Source organism: Lissotriton helveticus, chromosome 9 (genome assembly GCF_964261635.1).
Source record: "Lissotriton helveticus chromosome 9, aLisHel1.1, whole genome shotgun sequence".
Lineage (NCBI taxonomy): Eukaryota > Metazoa > Chordata > Amphibia > Caudata > Salamandridae > Lissotriton > Lissotriton helveticus.
The window spans coordinates 236,499,862-236,520,048 of record NC_136070.1 but is presented as its reverse complement, the minus strand read 5'-3'; the positions used below and the strand labels follow the sequence as shown (position 1 = coordinate 236,520,048).

At 44.7% G+C, this 20,187-nt stretch overlaps 2 protein-coding genes across 2 annotated transcripts in view; both read right to left on the bottom strand.

Annotated features, from left to right (window-relative positions):
* LOC144781130 (uncharacterized) overlaps nucleotides 1-20,187 on the bottom strand; it is a 290,550-nt gene that overhangs the window by 120,823 nt on the left and 149,540 nt on the right. The window lies entirely within an intron of this gene.
* Nucleotides 1,232-2,158, bottom strand: LOC144782539 (uncharacterized). Its single transcript, XM_078661939.1, has 2 exons — nucleotides 2,111-2,158; nucleotides 1,232-2,014 (listed from the first exon to the last, which is right to left on the bottom strand). The coding sequence occupies exons 1-2, from the start codon at nucleotides 2,156-2,158 to the stop codon at nucleotides 1,451-1,453; spliced, it is 612 nt and encodes a 203-aa protein (XP_078518065.1). The 3' UTR covers nucleotides 1,232-1,450.

The window sequence follows — 20,187 nt, the reverse complement described above, 5'->3', positions numbered from 1 at the left end:
TAGGGATCGGGAAATCGCTCTAAGATTCATGACATATATTATGAAGTGTGGAAAAAATATAATGCGCTACAATTTCTAACTTACCCAAATGGAACAGGCAGGGTGGTGTTGCCTTACAAAACGGTACTGATATCTTACTATGCTCCAGTAGAAGTGTGAGGCTCTTAGAAGCAGTCAAATCAATGTTAAAATTTCAGAGGCTGCATTTAAAAAAAGGTGTCCAGTTTTACCACCAAATATGTGTTTAGGAGTGTTTCAACAGGTCTCTTTCAACACAAGATGTCAAGAACCCAGAAGTTCGAAACAAAGAATTATAGTGAAAAATACACTAAGCAGATCAATTTCTAACACCTCTCGCTCTTTTTCTCTTCTTTCTGTTCAACTTTCCCCCATTTTGAGCTTTTCTTATTATTTTTGCATCTCTTTCCTTATATCTTCTATTTGAATACTGCTACATTCTTAGTATCTCATCCTATACTGCCTCACACAAGGGAGAGCTGAGTGTAGAATGTAAGGGAGTCACTTAGGCCACAGAAGCTCACCACGTTATGTTATATTGATCTATGTAGTGCTCTAATCACCCAAAGGGGTATCCAAGCGTTTGGGCCAGTAGGTAGGTTTGTGGTCCTCGAGGTGTTTATCTGAAGAACCAGGTCTTCAGCATCTTGAGGAATTCAGGAAGTCAGAAGGAGGCTCTGTTGTGTTGAGGAAGGTCGTTCCGTGTCTTGGGTGCTATGTGGGAGAATAAGGGTCCTCCAGTTTTGCTTTTGCAGATGCAGGAATGTGGATTAGTGAGAGTGAGGCAGAGCATGGTTGTCTGGTGGGTTGGTGAAAGTGTAAGCGGCTGTTCTGGTATCCTGGTTGTGTGTTGTGTAGGGCATTTTATGTGTGCATGAGAATTTTGAATGGGCTGGACTTGTACCATGACCACGACCTATGGTTTTTAAAGAATACCTAGATCCTGTGATGGGAGAGATAAAGTTGCACAACTACATTTCTCTAAAAATTCAAAGCACTGTGTGGATAGAAATCAACAACGTAGATGTGGTTTTGATTAGTTTGAGCTCTTGAGCTATTGAAAGGAAGTTAAGCCTAATTAAAAAAATACGCAGTATGTTCCAGGAGCTGACAATGCAAATATTTTTCTCTAATGTTCTACATAATTGAAGATAGTATGGGTTTACATAGCAATAAAAATTTATGTTCGGCAAAAAATACACTGAAGAGGTGATAATTGAGTCATGCATTTATTTTAAAGTATACATTGCAACTCTATCCATTTTAACAATGTCACATCTTAATATCGAGATGGAACTTGATTGTATAGTTTTAGGGCAGTTTAATTGAAGAGATGCATGTTGAATGCCTACGTGGTACAGCATGCAATAATGGATGGCAGCTTTTATTTTCTGGATTCCTTGTCACGTTCTCTTCCTAGAAACTGCCTGAGTTATTTTCCCTGCTTTTGTCCCATGTCTTTACCCTGGCACCTTCCTTCATGTCCCTGTCCTTGGCCCTCTTCAAGACTCTTATCTTCTTTTCCATGTTCTTGACCCTTTCCCTTGTCCTCTGCTTGGCCCTTTCCTAGTTTGTCTCCACGGCCTTGCCAATGGTCTTGTCCCAGGCCACCTCCAAGGTGTTTATCTTCAGCTTTTCCCTGACCATATCCTTGGTCTTTTCCCTGGTCTTTTCCCAGGTCTTTTCCACAACCGTATCCCTGATCTTTCCCCTGGTCTTCTCCATGACCATATCCCTGGTCTTTTCCCTGGTCATATCTTTCACCTTTTCCCTGACCGGATCCCTGTGCTACTCCATGACATATTCCTTCAACTCCTTGTTTCCCATGTTCCTGGCCATGACCTTGGCCTGCTCCATAATCTTTTTCCTTGCCAGGAGTGATTCCTTGCCCTTGTTGTTGGCCATGACCCTTATCTTGTCCTTTGTCTTGTCCTTGGTCTTGCTTTCGTCTGTAGAGGTCTGTTTGAACTCCGCATGTTCCTTCACTTTCTTTTCCCTAGTGAAAAGAGATAGAAAATAATATGAGAGATGGTCAGTTTATGGTTAACTAAAATGAATCAAAATCTGTTAAGTGTAAAGCACAGTCATTTACCACATAGAAGCATCCACAATACACATGCACAATGTACACAGTCATCATGTTTATTGGGTGATTAGTGAAGGAAAAACATGCATAATACAAAACCTTTAAAGAACAAGCATATTTGTCTCATTTGAACCACCCCAGTATAGTTCAGCAGTTCCAGTGCAAGGATTCTCAGAGCCTTATTGAAAATTATATTTTCCCACTTTGAGGCTTTGTCTCCCGTTGCAAAAATGCCATTTGTAAAGTCTCTTGGTATAATCCGGCATCCTCATATGGCATCTTGTGATGGCACAGTAATGCAATCACACCTATTTATCTTATGTAATATTGGCCCTTGATTTGGGAACGGCAACAACATATAAAAGAATACAATTTTCATACAACTACACGCAGCGTCTGAGCACGTAAATAACATGAAAGGTTTTCCATTTTTGTTTAAATTTTTTTAAAATGTTGTATTATCATGAACAGTTTAGACCATTTTTAGTACAGCAACTATTTTCAAAGATTTGTAACACCAAACATTTTGCCATTGATTACGCAATTGATGACATCGTCAATGAGATCAGAAGTCACATATGGTAATAAAGATCTCAGCAGATCATCAATGAATGCTGCGTCCTCAACTCTGCTCCTGTTTTACTCACAAGGGTGCAGGAGGGAGAAGCCATATCTTGTCATTTCTTCTAACAACACAATAAATAATATAAATGAACTGTAAATGTTTACATCTACTTTATGTTATTCCATAATTTTAATTTATTTAGAAGCTAAGCATAATAGAGTTTCCTGTATATGTATTTCCATTGGAAGACTATTATGAATGTTACTCAAAAGTACTAAAAGTGCAAAGTGTGACAGATAATAAAAACCCCTCTAAAAACTTTGTTGAGGACCTTCTTGTTAACATTGGATTAAACATGTGATTTTTGGTAATTCACTAAGGTTTCCAGGAGAACATATGTGAGGCTTGGCAGGCTGAGGTTCACAGAAGTAGTGGTAGAAGATATCTGTGATTTCTCGTTACGAACATGAGAAAGTAGTTCCGCATCCATACATATACATAGTATACAGTTGCGCACAGGCAAAGGTCTTACATGAAAGCATATGCACTTTCATAATTTTTTGTGCCCATTGGGAAAACACCTACACCCCCAACCATTTGTAAAAGTATTCCTCTGTTCCTATTCAAATCCTGGAATGTATTTACTACAGCTCTTCAAATCTCTGGCCTTTTTCTAGGCTGATAAAATGTTGGTGAATAGCCACAAGAAAATACATTTTGGAATGCACCCACTATTTGAGGGTTTTCCTACTCTAAATTCTCACATCACATTCTTAGTAGAAGAGTTACTTTCTTAGAAAAGTAAAAAAGTGTATGCCTGTAAAACCACAGTTTGTGTAACACAAATATGGCTTTCTACATAAAATTGCTGTTTTCATATTTAATACGCACTGAAAATATGCAAATAGCCATGGAAGTTATTACGGGGTTGCCGCAAAAAAACAACAGTTAAAGATCAGTTATAGTCAGGGAATATTTCTTTATGTTTGTATAAAAACAACTCAAATTACACAAACTTTAGAAATCATACAACTATAGTTATATCTTTAATTTATCAGCTAAGCACCACTTTCAAAGTAATATGTCATACATATAACTCATATTTATCCATACGTACCACATTAACATTCAGATAACTTGTTCACCTCTGTACACAGTCTTCTCACCTAACTCGCCACACTACGTTAACTCTAACTCACCACTGTACCATGCAGAATATTCAGGCAAATCATATAATTTGAAATGTCATAAGTGTTGTTATTAATTCAGTGATTTCACATGCTCTAACTTCTGTAGCATATAAAGGTATAGGTAGTGCATGGATAAGGGGCGAGTTATAGTTAAGGTAGTGTGGAGATTGAGGTGAGAAGACTGTGCACAGAGGTGAACGAGTTATCTGAATTCTAAGGTAGTGCTTAAGTATAAAGACTAATTTAAGGTCTAGCTTTCACATAGGATAACATTGGGATACCTTATTACATTTAATAAGTGATAACATTCAATTTGGAGCAGGACAGTTTGAGGTTGGTGTCTAAATAATTGCAATTAAAATGGTAAGGTCAGATTTTTAGCAACAATTCTATAAATGGCACTTTCAGAAAGTTGTTGTTTTCTTGTCCTAACCATTTGGTGCGTGCAGCCTGTTCCTGGGTCACATGAATGGGTGTAGCTGGCATATGTTATTTGTATATTGCTTTTAATCAACAAAGGGGAGAGAAAGGGTATTTAACCATAAAGGTAGAGAGGGAACTCCTGGTCCCCTTAAATTAATATGTCACAACAAATGGAGGAGTGCCCCCTTGAGGTTGGTTACAACCTCTATTGTATAAGTTAACTAGGTGCATGGCTTGTGACCCAACTTGGGACAACCTTTGTCCTTAGAAGACCCCTCACTCACCAACCTAGTTGGTGACATGCTTCATCATCGGGGTCCCACTCAGACAGCCGAGTGTCATCTGGGTGTGCTGCGACACCTGACTACAGTGGAGCTGGTTTCTTGATTTTTTATATGTGCAAATAAACTTAAAATACGTGTATTAAAAGTTGTCCAATGCTACTCACTCATGGACCTTATTCCGGAGTGCTTGGGCATCGGTTAAAATATATATAGTGGGACACCCTTGCCTGATTAGGTAGGCTGTGGTGTCAGTATAGTCGTGTTCTATGGAGTTAAAAAAAGGGGGTTGGTCTACATTTTTCAACCTATGTGTAATTTTAAGGTTTTCGTCAGGACCAGTGTGCTGAAGTCTGGGTGGTGTACACACTCTAAGGTGTACCCTTCCCTCGACTTCAAAAGTGTCTAAATCACAAAATTATGATTTAATGTAAAAGGTGTTTTTTCCTCGATTCCTGGAAAAAAACCTGTGAAGAAAAAAGGAGCAATGGATTGGGGAAAACAATCATTTGGTACATACTCGTGTTTATTTGCTTCAGGTGCACCTCGTGGTAAACTTTCTCATGACGTAGAAAAACCTCAAGGAAAGTTCACTTAGTTATATCTATGATTCATAGCTTACACAGGCAAACGTGCTGTTCCTTGTATGACTCATAGCTTTCACTGACAAACGTGCTGTTAAATAACAGACTCAGTCCGTGTTAGTTATTTTTTGCATACCCACAGATAAGTTGACGTGCTTGGCTCATACAGATCAACGCATGGGTATCAAACCTCGTGGTCGAGGGGATCGTGAAACAAATTACTCTCTCTTCATGCATTTACATTAGGAGATTATTGATTAAAAACATACGTAAAAGCATAGCAAAACACACATGCGAATGCAGCCACTCGGAAACCGTGCGATACTCAACAGGATTACAAGAAAGTTTGAAAAAAGGGGAGAAGGCCAGGGAGTCCTCTTACTAGAAGCGCTCGGATTGCGGGCTTCCTGGGCGTCCCCGGGCCCGCCGTCGGTAATTTCCACGATCTGTGAAAAAGCGGCGGGCGGAGGTGGGAGGGTTAGTGTGCCGTAGGGGATGGACGGAGTGCCCATTCTGAAACGGAGGGACATAGTCCCCGTTTAGTTCTTGACGCATTGGCACTTACTTGTGGAAGAAATCTCGAAGGCAGTGAGCCTAGTAGGTCACTCACTCCCTTTATCACAGCCACAGTAGCTGGCAAACCACACTCACGGGGCTCCCGGCAGACCGACTAGGCTCACTGCCCTTGAGATTTCTTCCACAAGTAAGTGCCAATGCGTCAAGAACTAAACGGGGACTTTGCCCCTCCGTTTCAGAACGGGCACTCCGCCCATCCCCTACAGCACACTAACCCTCCCATCTCCGCCCGCCGCTTTTTCACAGATCGTGGAAATTGCCGACGGCAGGCCCGGGGACGCCCAGGAAGCCCGCAATCCGAGCGCTTCTAGTAAGAGGACTCCCTGTCCTTCCCCCCTTTTTTCAAACTTTCTTGCAATCCTGTTGAGTATTGCATGGTTTCCGAGCGGCTGCATTCGCATGTGTGTTTTGCTATGCTTTTACGTATGTTTTTAATCAATATTCTCCTAATGCAAACGCATGAAGAGAGAGTAATTTGTTTCACGATCCCCTCGACCACAAGGTTTGATACCCATGCGTTAATCTGTATGAGCCAAGCACGTCAACTTATGTGTGGGTATGCAAAAAATAACTACCATGGACTGAGTCTGTAATTTTACAGCACGTTTGTCTGTGAAAGCTATGAGTCATACAAGGAACAGCATGTTTGCCTGTGTAAGCTATGAATCATAGTTAAAACTAAGTAAACTTTCCTTGAGGTTTTTCCACGTCTTGAGAAAGTTTACCACGCGGTGCACCTGAAGCAAATAAACACGAGTATGTACCAAATGCTTGTTTTCCCCAACCCTTTGCCCCTTTTTTCTTCACAGGTTTTTTTTTAGGAATCGAGGAGAAAAACACCTTTTACATTAAATCATAATTTTGTGATTTAGACACTTTTGAAGTCGAGGGAAGGGTACACCTTAGAGTGTGTACACCACCCAGACTTCAGCACACTGATCCTGACGAAAACCTTAAAATTACACATAGGTTGAAACATGTAGACCAACCCCTTTTTTTATCTCCATAGAACACGATTATACTGAGACCACAGTTTATCTAATCAGGCAAGGGTGTCCCACGATATATATTTTAACCGTTGCCCAAGCACTCCGGAATAAAGTCCATGAGTGAGTAGCATTGGACAACTTTTAATACACCTATTTTAAGTTTATTTGCACATATAAAAAATCAAGAAGCCAGCTCCACTGTAGTCAGGTGTCGCAGCACACCCAGATGGCACTCGGCTGTCTGGGTGGGACCCCGATGATGAACCATGTCACCAACTAGGTTGGTGAGTGAGGGGTCTTCTAAGGACAAAGGTTGTCCCAAGTTGGGTCACAAGCCATGCACCTAGTTAACTTATACAATAGAGGTTGTAACCAACCTCAAGGGGGCACTCCTCCATTTGTTGTGACATTTGTATATTGCTCCCAGACAGTGAGACAAAGGGAAAATAAGTGTTGGGAGGATGGGCCACTCTGAGTTAATGAGGGGGAGGAGATGCACCTACCACACTTGCACATCTCAAAGGCTCTGCCTGAGCACACTCACAAAGAGTTTGACACTGGTCTTTTGTCATCCCAGACAAGCTGGGGCCATGGCAGGGGGGAAGGGGATCTAACCATGCTCTTAGATCCAACCATCTGCGACACGCTAGAATGGTCGGCAGAGCCTCTGCGGTGGCCGCCTCCAAATCTGGAATAGCCTACCCCTGGCACTTCCGCCGAGACCTTAAGACTTGGCTTTTCTCCAGCGACTAAAATCCACTGAGTCCACTCCTTCCTTTGCCTGTCCTAGCACCAGGACACCCCCGTTGGGGGTAGCTGCACGCTATATAAGCTCCTAAAATAAATAAAAATAAAAGGGGATGCCTGACACCTCAGGGGTGGTCAGAAACCTCTAGAAGCTTCCTCTACTTCAAAGTGGGCACCATACATATTGGACCCTTAGACCCAGCTCTTCAGTACACATCTGGACCTGTGGGGAATCTTAGAGGAATGACAACCATGCTGATCTGCAAAAAAGACTGGCTACCCTACTGCCTGCTGCTCTTCAGCCTGAGTGAAGGACGGAACATGTCTCTTGAACCCAGAACCACCAGACTGACTACAAGGGCTAGTTGGCTGGCCTCCTGACCAAAGCGTTGGTTGTCCCAGGTATAGGGCTTCCATCGCAGCCCACAGCCTCATCAGAAGCACCACTGCATGACACTTCTTCAAGACAGTCCTTCAAATTGCAAGTTCTTTGTCAACGGCATCCTCGATTACCACACAGGACCCACATTGGAATCCCTGCAGCTCCTTCAGAACCAGCCGATGCATAATGTATCCTCAAAGCAGGACTTTGCTTCACAGGCCACAAGGACCTCCAGCACACCATAATGTGCAAATGTTTCATGGAAAATGTGACTGGACATTTGGCTGCTGTGCATGAGTTCAACGTCTGTGGAAAAATGCATTGATGTCCAAACTTTTTTTGGGACCACCTTTTATCTTTGCTTTTCCATGACCAGTCACCGTAAAACCTTCCATCCTCCTCCAATGTAGAAAACGCAATATTTTTGTGGAGATTAGTCAATGGGCACCTATTTATTAATAGTGAAAATTCTGAGGAAATACCATTTCTGGTAACCTTAACCATAACAACAGAGTGGCTACTGTTACTCTGTTTGATATATATATATATATATATATATATATATATATATATATATATACATATATATATATATATATATATATATATATATTCTGTTCCACAACGCGTAGCCACCGCTACGCGAATGCACTCTCCTCGAACACCAATGATCACATCCAATCCATTATCCGCTTTCCAGATAAGTTTATTTTCTTAAATGCAGCATCGTGATGACAAACACGGAATAAACCCAACGCGTTTCGGCGAAAACACACGCCTTGGTCACGGGTGATTCCATTACCAAACAATAAATAAAGTTCCACGTGATAAGTGATAAAAATAAACAACGGATTCAAGGCCCTATTATCGTGGCTATCTTGGAGTGGAGTGTACTCCCATGAATACATGAGTCCGTTGTTTATTTTTATCACTTATCACGTGGAACTTTATTTATTGTTTGCACACTGGTAATGGAATCACCCGTGACCAAGGCGTGTGTTTTCGCCGATACGCGTTGGGTTTATTCCGTGTTTGTCATCACGATGCTGCATTTAAGAAAATAAACTTATCTGGAAAGCGGATAATGGATTGGATGTGATCATTGGTGTTCGAGGAGAGTGCATTCGCGTAGCGGTAGCTACGCGTTGTGGAACAGAATCTGTATACAGGGTTACCTTTGCCCCTGGATTGCACCGCTGTCTTGGTGTCCCGGCGCCACTGCGAAGGATGTGAGCCTGAATATTCAAATATCGCCGGTTGACCGCGTTGGGTTTTGCCACAATCTGATGAGCCTGAAGATTTCTTGTGAAACTCTACGACGTGCAAGTGTCGGAAATACAACTCTGTCCACTGGTAGCTTGCGAAGTACGAGGGGATGCGAGCACTCCCGAAGTTTCTCTGTGCTCCGTGGATGGTGAGTTCTAGTTACATTCCGATACCGATGTTCGGGGGTGTTGAAGAACGATAAGCATTGACTCCGTCTGAGAAGTACAACTGCAAAGGCGGAGGCGCTCTTCAGTACTAGTTAGAACTTTCTGACTTGGCATTAATAAATTTAAACGCGACTTTCCCGCGCCCGATTTCCAGTAGAGCTACATGCTGGAGTCTGGAAGCGTGGGTCCTCGAAAATAGATCACTGATTGTTGAAACTTAGTACGGTTTGGTGAACATTATCTGCGCCATCTTGCCTCTTCCCCTGATGCCACACTTTTTCGTGCGCACCCGCCATTTTAAGATGCCCTGAGCCGAACAAGCCCTTTTGCATGCCGCTGGCCCCTGACATAGCCCTTCGCCCTCACTAAGCCTGCACGCTGACCAACCCCCTGCTTGCACCTGCCTTGAATCATAAACCCCTCTTCGGCGCTGCTCTGCCTCAGGCCCTCATCCTGTTCCCAGCACAACACCTCCCTTCTTCCCTTTCATGATCCCCGGCCCTTTGATGCAAACCCCCTTTTCCCCGTGTGTCTGTTTGTCTTCCCCGTTCCCAAGCCGACACCCGGCTCTGCCGATACCATTCCTTGCCCCTCCCTGTACAATAGAAAGCTTCCCTCATCAAAAGATCCCCGGGTTGATCAAAGCCCCCACCCCATGAGATCCGATCGAACCCCGCATTCCATGAATTGACGGAATATCCTGCTGCGCGATACTCATCACCTGTTGTGATCAGGGTGGGGACCTCTACTGTAAATGTGTGTGGGAACGGGCCCGGAGGGGGGGGGGGTTCCGGGAATGTCTTTCCATACATCAAAGCTTTGTCATGAGTATGTAAACTGTAATAAAAACCGCAAAACCCTGTATATAAGGGGCCAGACCTCAGACATAAGTTAGAGCACCTCAGAACGATACCTGCTGTCCGTTTTGCCGTGTTCTCCTCCGGAGAGAATAAAAACCTTGTTTCCTGCCTTCCAGTCTCCAGCGCCTGCCTCTTCATTGATTAAATAACTAGAGGGTCACAGAGGCAATACCGCCGGGCAAATATCGATTGTCCCCGACCCGAATCAGGTTTTTACAATTGGCGTCCCAAGCGTGGGGCCCATCAGCGACTCGTGGATCCAGTGGGAGAGGTCCCGACGACAGAGTGAATGACTGCAACGATCGGGAGAGCTCTTGCCCAATAGACCCTCGTCTGGCAGCCGATCATCCGAACTTCACTAGTTCCGAACAGACCTCTCTCGAGTGATCTACGGTCCTGACTGGGGACCATTAGGAGTGCCGTGAGGAATACGAGAAAAAGAGGACGAACGGGCGCTGGATTCGGAAGACAAGAAACTGTCCATACGGTCCGGGTAAGGTCGTGTAAACACGACGGATTGCGAAAATAATTGATTGCTTGATTGTTTATAATATATACTAGTATTACTCTTTGTTAACTTATTTTGGAGATTCACTGTCTGCACGCGGAGAAACAGTAGGCTCTTTCCCTTCTGCAAACAGTGAAGGATAGGTAACGCAACCGTCGCGCCTATTTTTCTCCCCCACTGACTCTATTATTTCTTAAACGGTTTTTGGGAGACTCCCTCTCCCTCACTGATTAACTGGGTTCTTTGACCCCGAACTACTGTTCGCAGATTGTCTTCTGGAGATTCTCTGTCTGCAAACCGGAAACAACAGATTCCTCTTTGCGGATAGTGAAAGGGTAGAGGACGCAGACTTTTGCGCCTTACTTACTCTCCCCATTGACCTTACTCTATCTTATTTATTTTTTGATTGTTTGATTGTTCCTCGTTATTGGTTACTCTTTTTTATTTTTTGTTCATGAGGTATTCACTGCCTGCAAACAACGTAGAATAGGAATATTCTGTCTAGTCTTTGCACCTAGTGATAAGATAGGCAGTGCTGACTTTTTAGTCCCTCGTTACGAGCCGTCATGTCTGTCTTCTCCCCATTGATTGATAATTGGTTCAGCCCGGACCGTGTATTAGAGGTGGACCATATAGCTCCACTAGAAGGCACCCCTAATAAGGACATGTTCATAAACTATGGATTAGTTACCATAGCCTATAATAAATTGTGGCACAAGTATACCAAAGAAAGTCAAGACAAACAGTGGCCACTGGCAGGATCCTTTGACCTTGATAAAATAGAAACGTTGGAAATAGCCCTTCGCAATAATAAGACAACGCCTATTATGCTCGACAGTCTCGGTATGTGGCGCAGAGAGGCTATGCAACGACAGAGAAAAGACGAGGACAAACCAGGTAGAGAAATATACCGACAGGACAACCCCGGGACACCACGACCCAAAAGTTATCCCCCGACACTACGCAAAAGACGGCCAGACTTAGGGCCAGACCAATGCGCTTTTTGCAGATATGTCGGACACTCGAAAGCCCAATGCCCGACTCTACTGAGCGTGAGTAAGGGCAAAGGGCCGACAGGAATGACAGGCCGGCAGAATGAGAAAAAGCGCGAGACAAAGAAAAATCCGACTCGCACGGACAGACCAGATAGAACCACCACGTTTGATTATACCCGATGGCACAGGTTCCGCCAGAACGATTTCAGCGACATGTTCGAGTTTTCCTAGGTCGGACAATATAAAAACGGGAACCCAGCCTAGCTCTAAATTAACAGACGGAAAAAGATAATTTTGGCCAAATAATCACTGTTTTATGTTTGTCTTTGGATCTTGTGTGTCATACTTTTCTACTACACTCCCCGTCTGAGTTTGTGTGTACGTAATATATGAATCTGCGTCATCCCCCTGCACGTGCTTCCATGTTACATAAACTACGTTAATAGAAATTTTTAGCATGAAACAACCTGGAAAGAAAGAAATGGGAAACGAAATCAGTAAGCCACTGATAAACACGAACTTTTATTTTAACATAACAAACAAAGAAAAACACGATAAACGCTAGAAAAACAAGAACGGTAAACTGTAGAACATGAAAGTCAATAGAACATTCGCCCCCCCACCTTCTGGAACCTTCCAAAGTAGGGTAGGGTTACGGCTACGCCCAACCGGCGGCAACCCATATAAGGCGGGCCCTGCTGCCAACTCTTGGTCAGGAAATCTTAACGTATGGGAGAGCCGGAGGAGAGGCAGGAGCCAGCAGCCTGGGCAGTTGCAGGTAGTCCCGCCACATGCCTCCTCGGCCAGCCGCAACGGGCCTGGATAGTCTTAAGTAGTCCCGCCACATGTCCAGAGAAGAACGAGACACCTCTTCCTTTTCCCTTCCGTAACAGCCGCAGCAGCTCTGGACGGCGGGATGTCCTGCACGTACCTCCACAACAATTTGTCCAAGTTGGGCTGGGAGGGAGAGGCGACGCGGACGAGCCTCTCCCACCTCCACGGATAGGAGGTCTCCCAGCCCCCCGGCCCAACGCCGAACACCCCCAACCAGGCGATGGTGCCCCAATACTTGCGCAGCACCGAACGTGCAATGGTGCCCATATTTTCGGAACACCGAACCTGCAATGACTGCACCGATACTCGTGCCGCACCGAATGCGCGCCACAGGTGGCCATACTCCCACAGCACAGAGCACACGACTTGGGAAGCACCGGATGGGGAGAGACCTTCGTGCGGGCCGATGAAAAAGAGCAGCATGGGGTGCACCGGAAGAAGGAGACGGCGCGAACGAGTCTCCCTCGCCCCCCCAGGTGGGGGCATCACAGCTGCACCCCAGCCGAACGTCCCGCTTTCACAAAACAGAGCCCTCTTCCTTTCACTCCGAAGGATCTCTTCCACTCTTGCAAACTCGACGAGAGTGGCCCCTGTAGGGCCTCAAAATGGTGTCTGGGTCCGCTGGAAGGCGGGCCCCGGCCGCTAGAGCAACTTTGACCAGCAATATAACTCGGACACTTGCCCACCGGGGCACAAGCCCCCATCTCCGGCAGCATCTCCGCAGCCTTGAAGATTCTACAAAGGTCCCCGGCGGAGCCTTCGGCCACTGCAGGCCTCCGGTAAGGGGCAACTGCCTTGATCGCCAACGAAATAAACATGACATTGCCACTCCTTCTGTTAGCATGAATTCTAGAACTGCCGAAAAGGACTCTGGTCCAACTGCCGGTTGTTAGAAACATTTTTCCCTGATGCTACTTCCGGACTAACCCGGCCCCGCCCAAAATGGCGCCGGTATCAATAGGAACTTACGAACACCTCGTGGTGTTCCTTCGCACTAATACAAACTTGATGTTCTGAGACTTATATGATCCTTTGTACACTTGGCTAGAAAAGACAAGGAGAGCTCACTCGACTAACATTGTGAAAGGATCCCGTTAAAAATGTTGAGTACAAATGTACGATGTATTATATTTTTATAGCTGATGTATAACCCCATTTATGACGCACACATACGGTATGCATATAGGAAATCTGATTGCAACTATTCTGACTATGCTTCTAAAATTATGAAATAAATGCCCCCGAACCCCCCAGCCAATTAATAGACGTTTTAGTTTCTTACAAATAAATGAATAAAACTTTCCGATGTTTTTATTGCTACAAAACGACACCCCCCCACTGTACGCACTTTAACCATTGCTGTGTCCGGCCAAATACGACCGCACCCTCATAATCCACGTGCTGAAATGATTTTGCAAAATAAAGGTTTTCGAAACTATGAACGGGTATTGCATGTTTTATTTTTGTGGGATCGGTGGGAGAGTTCTTTTCTGTGCACCCTACTCTGCTCTCTCTTTAAGGTTGAAAGAAGATGGTTGCCCAGCCCTGGAGGTCGGATCGGATCGACAACACGACACTCTGCCTTCAAAGTACGCGACCGACTCATGAACTCTCGCATGGAGGAAGACCTCGACTTCCAAGGATGGGTAAAACGAACGGCGTAAATGAGGGAATGTAAAAGAAAGGTGAAATAAAATGATGTAAATGTTATAAAGTACGACGTTCCCAGGTATTAGGGAACGGAGCTGACCCAAGAACCGAAGAACCTTAGAACGCCACAGCGTTGAAGGAGGTTTAAGGACCCCGATAGTGAGATACATCTTTTTGACTAGGTACCTCGCACTAGACACCTCTGGTTTCCTTTTTGCGTTTCCCCGCACACGACCTATATGGGCACACCCCCCCCCCCCCCGACTCCAGAAACCATATCCCCGGGGACTCTGCCCCGAGGAGGAAAGCCGAGTAAGAGGTAAGTAAAGGACTCTTGAATCCATGTATTTGAATATGCGCGAATGCTGTTCCCCTCCCCTCCCCCCTTTTTTCCTCCCTCTACAGGTTACATCAGAGATTACAGCCGAGGTGTGGCGAAGATCTGAAGCCTTGCCATGTCTAATACACGAAGCAGACTAGCGCTGCAAGGTGGTGCCTAAACACGCCTACAAACTACTCACGTATCGAACAAACCCGAAAAATTAGCATGACCTGATAAAAAGTGATCACCCTTAAACCAGACCGGACGAATGAACCCATGTCACGTACGATGCAAAACTATGAGAGAATGTGTGTGTGTGACTGAGGCATTGACTCAATTGGTCGAAGGACCGAGAATGCAAGGAAGTGCGACAAAATGGTACCCCTCTTTTCTTTTCCCTTTTTCTCGAAGCATGTCCCCTCTGCCCTGTCTAATGCTCGGACTGCATGATTTCAAGATACTAACGCAGACCCGTGAATGTCCTTTGCTGTGTAATGCACTAAATAGCCTTTCGTAAATACACTGCCACTCTCTGTCGCACGTGTACTATTTAGCCTGCTGTTGCACTCTCTCTCTCTCTCTCTCTCTCTCTCTCTCTCTCTCTCTCTCTCTCTCTCTCTCTCTCTCTTTCACACTCCCGCTCTTCCGAGCGATTAGCCCCGAAATTGACAGACTGCCACCCCTAGCACACCACCTAATTGGCTTCAAATACCGCCGGTATTTGCTCAAACTTGTCTTTAATAAAATCACCCTAATGCTGTGTCACCACCTCTCCTTTCCGGAAATATTTGATGAAACCGAGAATTGGTCATAAAGGAAAGGACAGGTAAGCTGACTGAGGTTCCCTAAATCTGACCCGAAATGAGGGAACTACATGTCAGCGGCTACTACTATGAAATAAAAGTGCCTCAGATAACGCGCCCCTCCCCGTCCCAAATTGTCGCGATACCCAAAACCATAAAGGTAACCGAAACCCCCCATCTTCTCAGGACGCTCCCAGTATTGCGTTCAGTTGCCTCCCCCCCCATCAACGTTTTCTATGTACCTAGGTGTCTTCCGATGAGACCCCTGTCTTCTCTAATTTAGTAATCCGGCCGCGAGAGGCTGCATAGGGACCAGAATGATGTTTTGCGAAATTAAAGATTAGACCGGAGCAAAGAAAACCATTACACTGAGCCTTGTCGAAAGTGAAAATGTTTAGTTAAAGGGCAGGATGCATTGATGATATAAAAAAGGTGTTTAGCCTATGTTCGTCCCTCAGCGAGAAGCCCATTAGTACCATGCGGTTAGCTCACACCACTTTTTATTAGCATTGCCCGGCTTACATTACAGGGGTGGGCCCCCATCAGATGACCTGTCGTGACTATATTAAACAGTTGTGAAGGAAGGCCAGGGTAAACCCAGCAGGTCTACCATCGATCATTTATATGTATAGCGAACGTTCCTATCTTCATTTGCCTGGAGCTGGGAGAGAAATAGACTTATGTGGTTACTTTCCTCTACCAAATCTCTAAAAACTGTCTTTTCAAACTCCTTCAAGGGTACGGCTGTCGGAGGAAAGAAGGACCGGATGTGGGAGCACGTGGCCTGACTACGAACTATGGAACGTCTGCGACATGGGCCAAGGCGAGACCGCGACAGAACAGAGCTACAGGACGAGGCACTGTCTCCAACAAAATGAGAAGGAAGGGCTAACCTGATGCCCCTGTTCCATGTTCGAATGTGTGCCGAAAGGTCCCCGCTCTCTAGACTCGGTCATGAGCCCGCCTATCTGAAGTCTCTCGTTCCCCTAGTTTGTTCCTGATTTGGCCTTGCTCCATCCCCCCTTTTTCTCCGACCTACCCTATGGACTATTTTGTACGCTCTTCTTCCACCTGAACTTTTGGCTATTGATCCCAAAGGACACCGGGCGAGAAAGACCCTTTTTCTGACCAGAAACGCGAGGAAAGGGTCGTGCCCTGCAACACGGAACTTAGAATAGAGCTGGACTCGTAGCTCCACCGCCGGTGCTCCACAGTGCCAACAGAAGACGAAGAATCGCTGAAAGCTTACTAAACCACGAACATTCCCGATCATTTCCGCCACGTCTCGTTTCTCTCCCAGCCAACATTGTATTGATTATGTAACAATCCATCAGTTCGCCTTATGAAATGTACTCACTTTTGCATTGCATTACCATGACTTTCCTGCTAAACAAGTTTATCAAAGTTTACCAATAGGTCCGCCTCCTAACACTAGAAATGTTAAAATGTATTGTTTACAACTCTTTCATCTAGGGTTCCTACCGTTTTTCTTTCTCATGCCCACCACAATAGAACCGAGTAGAAAAAGAACCAGCAAGATGTCTTGGATATGTTAAAGGGAGGACTGTTGAAACTTAGTACGGTTTGGTGAACATTATCTGCGCCATCTTGCCTCTTCCCCTGATGCCACACTTTTTCGTGCGCACCCGCCATTTTAAGATGCCCTGAGCCGAACAAGCCCTTTTGCATGCCGCTGGCCCCTGACATAGCCCTTCGCCCTCACTAAGCCTGCACGCTGACCAACCCCCTGCTTGCACCTGCCTTGAATCATAAACCCCTCTTCGGCGCTGCTCTGCCTCAGGCCCTCATCCTGTTCCCAGCACAACACCTCCCTTCTTCCCTTTCATGATCCCCGGCCCTTTGATGCAAACCCCCTTTTCCCCGTGTGTCTGTTTGTCTTCCCCGTTCCCAAGCCGACACCCGGCTCTGCCGATACCATTCCTTGCCCCTCCCTGTACAATAGAAAGCTTCCCTCATCAAAGGATCCCCGGGTTGATCAAAGCCCCCACCCCATGAGATCCGATTGAACCCCGCATTCCATGAATTTACGGAATATCCTGCTGCGCGATACTCATCACCTGTTGTGACCAGGGTGGGGACCTCTACTGTAAATGTGTGTGGGAACGGGCCCGGAGGGGGGGGGGGTTCCGGGAATGTCTTTCCATACATCAAAGCTTTGTCATGAGTATGTAAACTGTAATAAAAACCGCAAAACCCTGTATATAAGGGGCCAGACCTCAGACATAAGTTAGAGCACCTCAGAACGATACCTGCTGTCCGTTTTGCCGTGTTCTCCTCCGGAGAGAATAAAAACCTTGTTTCCTGCCTTCCAGTCTCCAGCGCCTGCCTCTTCATTGATTAAATAACTAGAGGGTCACAGAGGCAATACCGCCGGGCAAATATCGATTGTCCCCGACCCGAATCAGGTTTTTACAGATTATACCAACGAACTGCGTTATTTCCAGGAAATTGTAAAATTTCAATGCATGCAGGAGGGGGGAGCCCCACGTGATTATAAACAATGGAAGATGAGGCAGAAGCACACAGGAGACTAAGGGCGCAATCTATGTTTGTGCAAACGACAAACGGCTCTGCCATCACTGATTCACTTTCATCTGGGAAAGTGACCGTGAACAAATATCAAAAACTGGAGAAATTAATTCGGAAAGAAATATCGCGGTGGTGGGAGGTGATTACCCTCGAAAAATATCAGGAGGAGAAAAGAATCCCAAGAGGATTGAGGATTCTAATTGCCCCTTCACATGAGGAACCTGATATAGAGCTGGCAGAAGAATGGGCAGAAAATTTGATGGATTGTTCGAACAGAATGCTTTCTATCCTAATCAAACACGCATGGAAAGATAGAATGGCACTGTTAAAACTAATCTCTGACTTAAAGGAGGAACTAATGAAGGAGGATACAACTGAGAATTTCACGAAGAAAATGGAGGAAATCAATAAAAAAATGACCAAACATGAGGATGAAATTGTGGCTAAAAAAGAAAGAAAATTCCTTAGAGACAAAATTGACTATCAAGAAGGTAGAATTTTCACTTTTAGCCGCAAATACGATAATATAAAAAGAAAGGGTGTGCAGGCAAACATCGATACAGTGAGTGCGGCAACAGTAACATCGGATGAGGAAGTAGTAGAAAGTGATGTATTGGAGGATGGCCAGGTACAGGCAACTAGAAGTGTAACTAAAAGTGCAAGCAAGGTCTCACATTTTTGGGAGGAATTCAAGATGATGAACCAGACATCTCAACAACAGAACTGGCAAATAGACAGAGGTCGGGGGCAAGGAAGAGGATACAGAGGAAAAGGCAGAGGAAGAGGAAATCCTGGAGGAAACACACCAAAGAACAACAGCCAATCAGGAGGGGCGGCTGGAACAAGTGGAAACACAACAACCCCAATGGGAGTGGAAACACGGGGTCAGAAAAAAACAAGAGGAAAATGAATCGGCGGAATGTGGTAAATTTATCCTCTCATATACTGTCTAACATAGAACATGATGTATTACAATTTGGCCTTTCTTTTTGCCCCTCGGCCAATTTTAATTACTCCCAGGAACGAATAGATCTGTTCAAATTTACCAGTAAATTGCGGTTGCATAAATGGAACAAACTTAAGGTCAGAAATGCGGCTGTCAGTGTTTCTAACACTGAACCGGCATGTGAGACCATTGAAGAGGTTGAAACTCTAATTGCAATGAAAGATTTGGAGTTTGGTACACCAGATAATACCCCTAATGATGCAATTTCTTTGGGTTATAGAATAGACCTGAACTGTCCAAATCCTTTTAGACCAAAATCTACATTTAATCCAACATTACCTGCTTGCAGCATTGATACATTCGAAACTTTGGTCATTAATGATTTTAAAAATTTGGCTAAGAAAAAATGTTGGTCTAATGACAATCTAAACAAAGTAGAAAGAGTAGCTGTTAAGTCATTGGAATGTGACCCCTCAATTGTCATTCGTCAATCTGACAAAGGGGGGAATGTGGTTTTAATGGATGTGGAAGATTATATCAAGGAGGGTATGAGACAATTGAATGTGAAAGATTGCTATGAAGTCTCTTCCCTACAGACAATTGAAGAGAGCAATAATACCTATTACGAGATGTTGAATAACTGGCGTTCAAGTGGTATAATTGAATGGGATGAGTACTCTTTTCTATTGAACCGCAATCCCAAACTAGCAGTGTTGTACTTACTGCCCAAGCTACATAAAAACTCCAACAATCATCCGGGCAGGCCGATTGTGTCTTCGATCGGTTCTCTTTTAGAGAACACATCAAGATACATTGATTTTTTTCTCAGACCCTTTGTTGAGAAAGTTCCTTCCTACCTTAAAGACAGCCGAGATTTTATAAACAAACTCACTGACTTTGAATGGCATGGTAACTACATACTCATTACCCTTGATGTGTGTAGCCTTTACACATCGATTAGACATGAGGATGGCATTAAGGCCTGTCGCATATTTTTGAGCTCGAGATCAATCTCATACCTTAGCCATACGGAGATGATTATCCAAATGATGAGATTTTGTTTGGAGCATAATTTCTTTGTCTTTAATGATATGCATTACAGACAACGGAAAGGTACAGCGATGGGAACTTGTTTTGCTCCCAGCTTCGCCAATCTATTCATGGCGAGCTGGGAGCAGCAAGTAGAGAAGACTCATCGGATGTACCGCAGCCATGTGAAACTATGGCTGCGCTACATCGATGACCTGTTCATCATCTGGGAGGGTCCACAAAAGGAAGCAGAGAACTTCATTGTTGACCTGAACAGAAATGATCAGAATATATTCTTGGAGGGCCAAATGAACACCCAGACCATGGTGTTTCTTGATCTGTGTGTCAAGGTATCTGGCAATAGGCTGACCACCAGCCTATATCGCAAGGAAACTGCGGGGAATACCTTATTGCAT

Excerpts from the sequence above, each read along its gene's own strand:
- LOC144782539 (XM_078661939.1), bottom strand. The coding sequence starts at position 2,158 with ATGATGACTGTGTACATTGTGCATGTGTATTGTGGATGCTTCTATGTG. Across the intron at positions 2,015-2,110 it reads ATTGTGGATGCTTCTATGTG|GGAAAAGAAAGTGAAGGAAC; the intron begins GTAAATGACTGT and ends TCTTTTCACTAG.